General features: G+C 43.4%; 1 protein-coding gene across 1 annotated transcript in view; it reads right to left on the bottom strand.

Moving 5' to 3' along the window:
- Positions 1 to 12,835, bottom strand: part of scfd2 (sec1 family domain containing 2) — a 197,781-nt gene that overhangs the window by 152,023 nt on the left and 32,923 nt on the right. Inside the window, exon 4 of the mRNA XM_036978387.2 lies at positions 3,696 to 3,871. Within this exon, the coding sequence (XP_036834282.2) occupies positions 3,696 to 3,871 (176 nt within the window). The remainder of the gene's footprint in view (positions 1 to 3,695; positions 3,872 to 12,835) is intronic.

Here is a 12,835-nt window from a genome sequence, read left to right on the forward strand (position 1 = left end):
CACTGTGACCTGTATGCTCTCGTCGGCTGGCCCTCGCTTCATATTCGTCGCCAGACCCACTGGCTCCAGGTCATCTATAAGTCGTTGCAGGGTAAAGATCCGCCTTATCTCAGCTCACTGGTCACCATAGGTATATCTCACTGGTCACCCCCAAAGCCAATTCTTCCTTTGGCCGACAGATCACTGCACATAGTCCATCTGTAAATAGCCCATCCAGCTACCTCATCCCCATACTGTATTTATTTATTTATCTTGCTCCTTTGCACCCCAGTATCTCTACTTGCACATTCATAATATATATATATATATATGGCACATCTACCATTATAGTGTTTAATTGCTATATTGTAATTACTTCGCCATCATGGCCTATTTATTGCCTTTACCTCCCTTATCCTACCTCATTTGCACTCACTGTATATAGACTTTTTCTACCGTCTTGTTTGTTTTTTCCATGTGTAAGTCTGTGTTGTCGTATGTGTCGAACTACTTTTATCTTGGCCAGGTCGCAGCTGCAAATGAAAACTTGTTCTCAACTAGCCTACCTGGTTAAATAAAGGTGAAATAAAAAATACCAACATGCGTTTTATAGTAGTAAATATTCTGTTTGGTGGTTTGTATTGTTTCACTGTTAATCACTGAGTGAATGGGAGGGCAGAGGTTAAAGGTGTCGACCTTATCACAGTAAGGCCTGACCTGACCTCACAGGACCATGGTTACAGCCTGTTCCCATGGCCTAACTAAGCTTACACCACCACCTTAGTCTGGGACTGTGTCCATCAGCACCGTGTGCCCAGCTTTGCCAAACTGCTCCCCTCACACACTCAGGCAGGGTAAACAGGGTAACTGCCACACCAGCCAGAGAAAAGAGCCATTTCATCCAGCCATGCAGTTTCCAATGTAAATACCCTTCTCTGTGTCCACATTGTAGCCAGAGCCCAAACATTGTGGTGAGATGAAATCAACAAAGAGAGGGAGAGGAGCACACAGAAACTCATTTAACTTAATACCTCAATAAAACAGGGGCTCACATTACAGGTCCGTTTTGATTGCAAACCAACTCTCACGTCACGAGTCAAGCTGCAAGGCTTGATTGGGAGATCTGATTTCCAGACCTGGGTTAAAAAACATGTGCATTTTAGTATTTGGTATTTAAAATACTTTTGTTGTGCACTTTAATATTTTCAAATACACATACCAGAACAAGTACTTTGATTTGAGTATTTGAATGATTATTTGTAAAAAATAAAATAGTCTGACGAATTGTATATCAAAAACACTGACTCAAATACACCCCCATACATTTAACCCAGGTAATTGAAAATAGTATTTGAAAAGACTGTCAAAATACTTTCCAAGTGTATTTTCAAATAAATAAAAATATGCAACTACTTCTCATTTTTATTATAGCTACTTAATTTGCAAATACAGTATCAGTCAAAAGTTGACACACCTACTCATCCCAGGGTTTTTCTTTATTTTTACAATATTCTACATTGTAGAATAATATTGAAAACATCAAAACTATGAAATAACAAATATATAATCATGTAGTAAACAAAAAAAAGTGTTAAACAAATGAAAATATATATTTGAGATTCTTCAATTTAGCAACCCTTTGCCTTGACAGGTTTGCATACTCTTGGCATTCTCTCAACCAGCCTCATGAGGTAGTAACATGGAATGCATTTTAATTAACAGGTGAGCCTTGTTAAAAGTTCATTTGTGGAATTGCTTTCCTTCTTTAATGCGTTTGAGACAATCAGTTGTGTTGTGACAAGGTATGGGAGGTAAACAGATATCCCTATGGCAAGAACAGCTTAAATAAGTAAAGAGAAACGGCAGTCCATCATTACTTTAAGACATGAGTCAGTCAATGCGGAACATTTCAAGAACTTTGAAAGTTTCTTCAAGTGCAGTCGCAAAAACCATCAAGCACTATGATGAAACTGGCTCTCGTGAGGACCGCCACAGTAAAGGAAGACCCAGAGTTACCTCTGCTGCAGAAGATAAGTTCATTAGAGTTACCAGCTTCAGAAATTGCAGCCCAAATAAATGCTTCACAGAGTTCAAGTAACAGACATCTCAACAACTGTTCAGAGGAGACTACGTGAATCAGGCCTTCATGGTTGAATCGCTGCAAAGAAACCCCTACTAAAGGACACCAATAAGAAGAAGAGACTTGCTTGGGCCAAGAAATACGAGCAATGGACATTCAACTGGTGGAAAACTGTTCTTTGGTCTGATGAGTCCAAATTTTTGGTTCCAACCGCCGTGTCTTAGTGAGACGCAGAGTAGGTGAACAGATGATCTCTGTTCAACTACTCTGTTGGAAAAGCATTCCAGGTGAAGCTGGTTGAGATAATGCCAAGAGCGTGCAAAGCTGTCATCAAGGCAAAGGGTGGCTACCTTGAAGAATCTCAAATATATTTTGATTTGTTTAACACTTTTTTGGTTACTACGTGATTCCATGTGTGTTATTTCATAGTTTCAATGTCTTCACTATTATTCTACAATGTAGAAAATAGTACAAATAAAGAAAAATCCTGGAAAGTGTGTCCAAACTTTTGACTGGTACTGTATGTGAAAGTCATTGAGATATTTGAAATGGTATTTGAACCCAGGTCTGCTGATTTTCCAAGAATGTGTTTTGAATGGGGTTCCAAACATACACAAACAAAAACAATACTCACTTGAGATAAGATGGTTATCACTGGGCCTACCTGGTATCTATTTTTACCTGAGGACACATTTTCCACTTTCTTCCATAAACGCCTGCTGACTACTATGATACTGAAGCTGAAAGGCAGAGTGGACTGTGAGAACAAATGAGGTCAGAAGGGTACAGAACAAACGGAGTGATATGGCTTGATGTGGACTAACATGGTACGAAGGAAACTGGTACCAAATAGGCCGAAGCATCTTCCTCCCAGGAGCTCAGCTAAGAAACAAGATTTACAAGGTTGTTTTCAAATTCCACTTTGGCATGGGACGCTGGCAGGCGCAGGCCAGTTTTGTTTTTCCGTGATTTGCTTTAATAAGTTCCTAAATACTGTGCTGTCCTGCTGCTGGCTTTACAGCTTCAGGAATATAAAGAGACTATGAAAACAGAGGTAAGAGGAGGAAATGGCTTCGGAATAGAGTAGTATTAGTTTGATTAGAAGACTCCAGAACATGGCGCCTTACCGCTCTCAGTCTCCACTCAGAGTGAGAGAGATTCTAAACTGTCAGCAGACCACTGCTATTGGTCAGAGGTGTGATGAGACACTTCAGCTGTTTACTCTCTCTTGTCCTCAGTCTCTCTCTGTCCCCTTCTCCAATAACCTCTGACCCTGCCATGGTCTGACAGACGTGCCCATCCGCCCCAATCCATCCTGGTAAACTGCTTCCTTTTCTCCCGTTCACCCCAACAACTCTAAATACTGACTGGAAAGCAGGCTATTCCCCCCAGAAGTTTACACAGGAACTGCATGTTTTTTTTCCTACAAACACAACTGGCTATGTTTATAAACCACAGTAGAGAGTTACAGTGCGTTTTTCTCTCTCTGACAGACAGTTTATCCCAACAAAGTTGTGGTCACCTTGCCTCACCCCCCCCCAGTCAGGGGTCCCAATGGGGCAGAGTGGGGTGGCAGAGTGTGTGTGTGTGTATGTGTGTGTGCGTGCGTGCGTGCGTGCGTGTGTGTGTAGTATACCTGCAGGAGGAGCCTCTCAAAAGCAAGGCAGGAGTCCCAGCGGGGCAGTGTGGGGTGACGGAGGGTCTGGGCAGTGGCCAGGCCCAGCTGTATTACCCCACAGTGACTCTCTAGAGCCCCCCAGTTGCTCTTAAACAGCTGTACGTAGGAACACAGCTGCTCCGGGGTCACACGGCCTGAGAGAGGGAGGGACAAAACCGACATGAGGAAATAATAATTAATTAATCTATTCAATGTAATTTAATGAACCAGTCGATCATACAACCGATAACATAGTATTGTATGGTTCAGTGCATACACACTAGCATACTCATACTAGTCTGCCATACTAGAGCCAGATTCCACAGGCAGAGGAGAGAGAAGAGAAGCTTGGAGGAGACGGCTGTGAGAACCTCAGCCATAATCATGTATTGGGCAAACTGTAATTTCTGTGAAAGTTTGTATCTGTATCTTCAAGTGTTATTGTCGAAGTGTGAGGGTCTATGTTTTATATGAGTCATAGTGTTTGATAGAATGTGTGAAGTATTATTTGCCCCCTTTGCAGCAAGACAATGATCCAAAACACACATTCAAGTCTACATGAAAATGGCTAAAAAGCAACAAATCTGAAGTTGTGGAATGTTTTAGTCAATGTCCAGACCTAGTCCCAATTGAGATGTTGTGGCAGGACTTCAAACAAGCAGTTCATTCTTAAAAAACCTACATGTTGCTGTTACAGCAGCTCTTTATGGAAGAGTGGGCCAGAATTCCTCCACAGCGACGTGAGAGACTGATCAACAACTATAGGAAGTGTTTGGTTTGAGTCATTGCAGCTAAAGGTGGCACAACCAGTTATTGTGTGTAAGGGTGCAATTACTTTTTCACACAGGGCATTAGGGTGTTGCATAACTTAGTTTATTAAATAAATAAGTATACCTTTTTTTGCGTTATTTGTAAACTCAGGTTCCCTTTATCTAATATTAGGTTTTGGTTGAAGATCTGATAACATTCAGTATCAGAAACATGCTAAATTAGAGAAAATCAGAAAGGAGGCAAAGACTTTTTCATGGCACTGTATGTACTGTGAGTGAGTGAGTGAGTGAGTGAGTGAGTGAGTGAGTGAGTGAGTGAGAGTGATAAGAGTCCCTGTGAGGCTGTCTAAGATTGATTCACACATATTAGTCAGAGGTTGTCTCTGATTATTTGCAGAGCTGGCAGAGTGAAGCTGGGTTCCTCAGACTGTTTAAGACCCTCCCTCCTCTAAGGATGATTCACAGAGACACATAAAGAAGTGGGGGAGGTGGGGGTGAGGAGGGCAGCCTGGAGGTAGAGGTGAGGGAGACGGACAGGGGGACGGAGCGACCCCAGGACTGGGGGCGAGAGGTACACATTAACTCCCCATAAACCCCACTTCTTCATGTTGATGTTCAGAACCAGGAACAGATGTGGGACTATTTCCTGTTGGATTACACTGCCAATGTTTTTTTTAGCGGGGCCAAACACATGAATAGAGGAGAAACAGAGGCGGAATGAAAAATGGGGCACAACGTTCCAGAATACAAAATATAAAGTATGGAGTCATGTTAAGTACAGACATAACGACTTCAAATTAACAACTTTGTTATTAACGCTGGATTATAAAACGTGTTGAGTTTTCATCAAGAACGGTTAGACTGGCAGGGTTAGCCTAACAACAAAGGACTCCTATTCCCAGAAATCAAAGTCTAATGCTGAGTAAAGTTCACAGTGTGCAAAACTGCTGAAACTCAGCCTGTTGGGTAATGTGGTCTTCTCACCGTCCTAAACCAACCTGTATGTACCAACCTGTATGTGCTCTCTGTGTGGCACCAACAGGCAGAATGGAAGACATGTGTTCAAAAGCAAATCAGGAAACCTTTGCAACATTAAAAGATAATTGAGGAATGGACCCGGATCCAGGAATATCCAGACAGTGAAAAGCCCTATTGTGAACAGCCCCGGCCGTGGCAGTAAAAAAGCCTGGAAGGATACACAGGCATCACCGAGCCTGATGTAGCAACAATAACTCAGCCCATGAGTGGGAAGGAGAACCACAGCCAGGGCCAAACATAATTTAGCCCTAGAACAGGCCTGAGAGAGGGATACTGGGGGACAACCATCATCTAGCCCAGAGGTAAGGGTAAAGTGTGAGAACACGCTAAGGAAAGAAAGAGAAAATGATAGAGAGAAGAATGAAAGGTTTTCAGAAGAATGAAAGGCTTCAGGATCAACCAACATTCAACCCCTGAACGATGCTAGGAAGCCAAGGGCCAACCATTATTAACCCGAAAACTGTACCAGGGGGATGACTTACATTTTTAGTTGGATAGTATGTGGGTGACTCAGGGACTAAGAAGTACTGTCTGTTTGAGCATGAAGCTGAACAGTGGTGATTCTCACTCACAGTCCTGGTTTGTACATCATGGTGCTGCATGGACCAGAGGAGGGAGCAGGGGATTTTGTTCATGCAGAGTAGGGGAAAGACCTGGGGCGTTTATTTATGGACACATCACTGGGCCTACTCCCAAACTGTACAGTAGAGTACACACAACACGCTCAGCCACATCGCTGCACCTGTGTGTATAAATGAGTGAAGCAGCAAGAGAGAAAGGGACAGACTGTGCAGCTGCATGCAGCATGTGTCATGTTCATAAAGAAACAGAATATGTAGCCCGGCTCTTCTTCTCCTCTTTAGAATGTGAGAATATGTAGCCCGGCTCTTCTTCTCCTCTTTAGAATGTGAGAATATGTAGCCCGGCTCTTCTTCTCCTCTTTAGAATGTGATAATATGTAGCCCGGCTCTTCTTCTCCTCTTTAGAATGTGAGAATATGTAGCCCGGCTCTTCTTCTCCTCTTTACAATGTGAGAATATGTAGCCCGGATCTTCTTCTCCTCTTTAGAATGTGAGAATATGTAGCCCGGCTCTTCTTCTCCTCTTTACAATGTGAGAATATGTAGCCCGGATCTTCTTCTCCTCTTTAGAATGTGAGAATATGTAGCCCGGATCTTCTTCTCCTCTTTAGAATGTGATAATATGTAGCCCGGATCTTCTTCTCCTCTTTAGAATGTGATAATATGTAGCCCGGCTCTTCTTCTCCTCTTTAGAATGTGAGAATATGTAGCCCGGCTCTTCTTCTCCTCTTTAGAATGTGAGAATATGTAGCCCGGCTCTTCTTCTCCTCTTTAGAATGTGAGAATATGTAGCCCGGCTCTTCTTCTCCTCTTTAGAATGTGAGAATATGTAGCCCGGCTCTTCTTCTCCTCTTTAGAATGTGAGAATATGTAGCCCGGCTCTTCTTCTCCTCTTTAGAATGTGAGAATATGTAGCCCGGCTCTTCTTCTCCTCTTTAGAATGTGAGAATATGTAGCCCGGCTCTTCTTCTCCTCTTTAGAATGTGAGAATATGTAGCCCGGATCTTCTTCTCCTCTTTAGAATGTGAGAATATGTAGCCCGGCACTTCTCCTCCTCTTTAGAATGTGAGAATATGTAGCCCGGCTCTTCTTCTCCTCTTTAGAATGTGAAAATATGTAGCCCGGCTCTTCTTCTCCTCTTTAGAATGTGAAAATATGTAGCCCGGCTCTTCTTCTCCTCTTTAGAATGTGAGAATATGTAGCCCGGATCTTCTTCTCCTCTTTAGAATGTGAGAATATGTAGCCCGGATCTTCTTCTCCTCTTTAGAATGTGATAATATGTAGCCCGGATCTTCTTCTCCTCTTTAGAATGTGAGAATATGTAGCCCGGATCTTCTTCTCCTCTTTAGAATGTGAGAATATGTAGCCCGGCTCTTCTTCTCCTCTTTAGAATGTGAGAATATGTAGCCCGGCTCTTCTTCTCCTCTTTAGAATGTGAGAATATGTAGCCCGGCTCTTCTTCTCCTCTTTAGAATGTGAGAATATGTAGCCCGGCTCTTCTTCTCCTCTTTAGAATGTGAGAATATGTAGCCCGGCTCTTCTTCTCCTCTTTAGAATGTGAGAATATGTAGCCCGGATCTTCTTCTCCTCTTTAGAATGTGAGAATATGTAGCCCGGCACTTCTCCTCCTCTTTAGAATGTGAGAATATGTAGCCCGGCTCTTCTTCTCCTCTTTAGAATGTGAAAATATGTAGCCCGGCTCTTCTTCTCCTCTTTAGAATGTGAAAATATGTAGCCCGGCTCTTCTTCTCCTCTTTAGAATGTGAGAATATGTAGCCCGGCTCTTCTTCTCCTCTTTAGAATGTGAGAATATGTAGCCCGGCTCTTCTTCTCCTCTTTAGAATGTGAGAATATGTAGCCCGGCTCTTCTTCTCCTCTTTAGAATGTGAGAATATGTAGCCCGGCTCTTCTTCTCCTCTTTAGAATGTGAGAATATGTAGCCCGGCTCTTCTTCTCCTCTTTAGAATGTGAGAATATGTAGCCCGGCTCTTCTTCTCCTCTTTAGAATGTGAGAATATGTAGCCCGGCTCTTCTTCTCCTCTTTAGAATGTGAGAATATGTAGCCCGGCTCTTCTTCTCCTCTTTAGAATGTGAGAATATGTAGCCCGGCTCTTCTTCTCCTCTTTAGAATGTGAGAATATGTAGCCCGGCTCTTCTTCTCCTCTTTAGAATGTGAGAATATGTAGCCCGGCTCTTCTTCTCCTCTTTAGAATGTGAGAATATGTAGCCCGGCTCTTCTTCTCCTCTTTAGAATGTGAGAATATGTAGCCCGGCTCTTCTTCTCCTCTTTAGAATGTGAGAATATGTAGCCCGGCTCTTCTTCTCCTCTTTAGAATGTGAGAATATGTAGCCCGGCTCTTCTTCTCCTCTTTAGAATGTGAGAATATGTAGCCCGGCTCTTCTTCTCCTCTTTAGAATGTGAGAATATGTAGCCCGGCTCTTCTTCTCCTCTTTAGAATGTGAGAATATGTAGCCCGGCTCTTCTTCTCCTCTTTAGAATGTGAGAATATGTAGCCCGGCTCTTCTTCTCCTCTTTAGAATGTGAGAATATGTAGCCCGGATCTTCTTCTCCTCTTTAGAATGTGAGAATATGTAGCCCGGCTCTTCTTCTCCTCTTTAGAATGTGAGAATATGTAGCCCGGATCTTCTTCTCCTCTTTAGAATGTGAGAATATGTAGCCCGGCTCTTCTTCTCCTCTTTAGAATGTGAAAATATGTAGCCCGGCTCTTCTTCTCCTCTTTAGAATGTGAAAATATGTAGCCCGGCTCTTCTTCTCCTCTTTACAATGTGAGAATATGTAGCCCGGCTCTTCTTCTCCTCTTTAGAATGTGAGAATATGTAGCCCGGCTCTTCTTCTCCTCTTTAGAATGTGAGAATATGTAGCCCGGCTCTTCTTCTCCTCTTTAGAATGTGAGAATATGTAGCCCGGCTCTTCTTCTCCTCTTTAGAATGTGAGAATATGTAGCCCGGCTCTTCTTCTCCTCTTTAGAATGTGAGAATATGTAGCCCGGCTCTTCTTCTCCTCTTTAGAATGTGAGAATATGTAGCCCGGCTCTTCTCCTCTTTAGAATGTGAGAATATGTAGCCCGGCTCTTCTTCTCCTCTTTAGAATGTGAGAATATGTAGCCCGGCTCTTCTTCTCCTCTTTAGAATGTGAGAATATGTAGCCCGGCACTTCTCCTCTTTAGAATGTGAGAATATGTAGCCCGGCTCTTCTTCTCCTCTTTAGAATGTGAGAATATGTAGCCCGGCTCTTCTTCTCCTCTTTAGAATGTGAGAATATGTAGCCCGGCTCTTCTTCTCCTCTTTAGAATGTGAGAATATGTAGCCCGGCACTTCTCCTCTTTAGAATGTGAGAATATGTAGCCCGGCTCTTCTTCTCCTCTTTAGAATGTGAGAATATGTAGCCCGGCTCTTCTTCTCCTCTTTAGAATGTGAGAATATGTAGCCCGGCTCTTCTTCTCCTCTTTAGAATGTGAGAATATGTAGCCCGGCTCTTCTCCTCTTTAGAATGTGAGAATATGTAGCCCGGCTCTTCTTCTCCTCTTTAGAATGTGAGAATATGTAGCCCGGCTCTTCTTCTCCTCTTTAGAATGTGAGAATATGTAGCCCGGCTCTTCTTCTCCTCTTTAGAATGTGAGAATATGTAGCCCGGATCTTCTTCTCCTCTTTAGAATGTGAGAATATGTAGCCTGGCTCTTCTTCTCCTCTTTAGAATGTGAGAATGTGTGTGTTTTGATTCCTTTGGCATGGTTGTGATCTTGTTGGCTGGGAGAGCAGGAAATTACTGTTGCTGGATGCATTGGTTTGGCTGCAAATGTGTGTGTGTGTGTGTGTGTGTGTGTACAATCAAGAATCTGCCATAGTCTCCAATTTCTGCAAAGTGAAAAATCCCACAATAGACTGCCCAAATTAGGCCATATGCTACAGAGCCAGTACAGATCCTGTCAACACTGTTCTCTTCCACTGCAATATAAAACACACACTCTCTATCTATCTATTTATTATACACAGTGGGGCAAAAAAGTATTTAGTCAGCCACCAATTGTGCAAGTTCTCCCACTTAAAAAGATGAGAGGCCTGTAATTTATCATCATAGGTACACTTCAACTATGACAGACAAAATTAGAAAAAAAAAATCAAGAAAATCACATTGTAGGATTTTTAATGAATTTATTTGCAAACTATGGTGGAAAATAAGTATTTGGTCAATAACAAAAAGTTTCTCAATACTTTGTTATATACTCTTTGTTGGCAATGACAGAGGTCAAACGTTTTCTGTAAGTCTTCACACTGTTGCGGGTATTTTGGCCCATTCCTCCATGCAGATCTCCTCTAGAGCAGTGATGTTGTGGGGCTGTTGCTGGGCAACACGGACTTTCAACTCCCTCCAAAGATTTTCTTTGGGGTTGAGATCTGGAGACTGGCTAGGCCACTGCAGGACCTTGAAATGCTTCTTACGAAGCCACTCCTTCGTTGCCCGGGTGGTGTGTTTGGGATCATTGTCATGCTGAAAGGCCCAGCCACGTTTCATCTTCAATGCCCTTGCTGATGGAAGGAGGTTATCACTCAAAATCTCACGATACATGGCCCCATTCATTCTTTCCTTTACACGGATCAGTCGTCCTGGTCCCTTTGCAGAAAAACAGCCCCAAAGCATGATGTTTCCACCCCCATGCTTCACAGCAGGTATGGTGTTCTCCAAACACAACGAGTTGAGTTTTTACCAAAAAGTTATATTTTGGTTTCATCTGACCATATGACATTCTCCCAATCTTCTTCTGGATCATCCAAACTTCAGACTGGCCTGGACATGTACTGGCTTAAGCAGGGGGACACGTCTGGCACTGCAGGATTTGAGTCCCTGGCGGCATAGTGTGTTACTGATGGTAGGCTTTGTTACTTTGGTCCCAGCTCTCTGCAGGTCATTCACTAGGTCCCCCCGTGTGGTTCTGGGATTTTTGCTCACCGTTCTTGTGATCATTTTGACCCCACGGGGTGAGATCTTGCGTGGAGCCCCAGATCGAGAGAGATTATCAGTGGTCTTGTATGTCTTCCATTTCCTAATAATTGCTCCCACAGTTGATGTCTTCAAACCAAGCTGCTTACCTATTGCAGATTCCTTTGACAGCTCTTTGGTCTTGGCCATAGTGGCATTTGGAGTGTGACTGTTTGAGGTTGTGGACAGGTGTCTTTTATACTGATAACAAGTTCAGACAGGTGCCATTAATACAGGTAATGTGGAGGACAGAGGAGCCTCTTAAAGAAGAAGTTACAGGTCTGTGAGAGCCAGACATCTTGCTTGTTTGTAGGTGACCAAATACTTATTTTCCACCATCATTTGCAAATAAATTCATTAAAAATCCTACAATGTGATTTTCTGGATTTTTTTTCTCATTTTGTCTTTCATAGTTGAAGTGTACCTATGATGAAAATTACAGGCCTCTCATCTTTTTAAGTGGGAGAACTTGCACAATTGGTAGCTGACTAAATACTTTTTTACCCCACTGTATATACACATACATACATACATACATACATACATATAAAATATAAAGCACACACACAATCAAAGGCACACAAACACCCCCACACAAACACAGATCTCCACACACAGTCAAACACAAATACACACACATACATAAACACACATACTGAAACCAAAGCTGTACAAACATCCAAAAACAACATTGAACGCCCTCAGACTGACACAGACGGTTTCACAAGCCTATTCTGTTGTGAGAATGTGTCTCGTTGTCTCTGAACACGCTCAGCAACATCAGAGATTAATTGTTTCTCTGGACAGTGCGATCCTCCTGCAAGGTGAAGTGAAGCCAACTTGGATCCAGAGACTATATGTGCTTGTGATATATACATACAGTACATGTCATACAACGTGCAGGAATGTATGTAAACAATGCTACAGTGGAAGTAGATGCTGTGAATAGTACTAGGTGTGTGTGAGCGTTAGTCTATACGTTGGTATGAATACTACTACATGCGTGTAGTCAGCGTGAAATCTGTCTAACTTACAGCTCTGTTTCCTCCCTTGTCATGTGACCCCACAGGCATTATAGCAGAATGTGGTGTCCCACAGTGCTGTTGGAAGTGTGTCTCTCTCTCTCTCTCTCTCTCTCTCTCTCTCTCTCTCTCTCTCTCTCTCTCTCTCTCTCTCTCTCTCTCTCTCTCTCTCTCTCTCTGCCTCTCTCTCTCTCCTCTCTTTGCTCTCTCTCTCTCTCTCTCTCTCTCTCTCTCTCTCTCTCTCTCTCTCTCTCTCTCTCTCTCTCTCTCTCTCTCTCTCTCTCTCTCTCTCTCTCTCTCTCTCTCTCTCTCTCTCTCTCTCTCTCTCTCTCTCTCTCTCTCTCTCTCTCTCTCTCTCTCTCTCTCTCTCGCTGCTCTCTCTCTCTCGCGAGCTAGCCTCTCTCTCTCTCTCTTCCTCTCTCTCTGCCTCTCTCTCTCTCTGCCTCTCTCGCTCTGCCTCTCTCTCGCTCTGCCTCTGCCTCTCTCTCTCTCCTGCCTCTCTCTCTCTCTGCCTCTCTCTCTGCCTCTCTCTCTGCCTCTCTCTCTGCCTCTCTCTCTGCCTCTCTCTCTGCCTCTCTCTCCACTACCCCCTCTACTACCCCCCTCTCTCTCTCACTCACTCCACTACCCCCCTCTACTACCCCCCCTCTCTCTCTCTCCTACCCCTCTCTCTCTCTCCTCTCTGGGACAGGCACCCCCCACCCTCTCTC

Source organism: Oncorhynchus mykiss, chromosome 5, assembly GCF_057628025.1.
Source record: "Oncorhynchus mykiss isolate SJ-2025 chromosome 5, ASM5762802v1, whole genome shotgun sequence".
Lineage (NCBI taxonomy): Eukaryota > Metazoa > Chordata > Actinopteri > Salmoniformes > Salmonidae > Oncorhynchus > Oncorhynchus mykiss.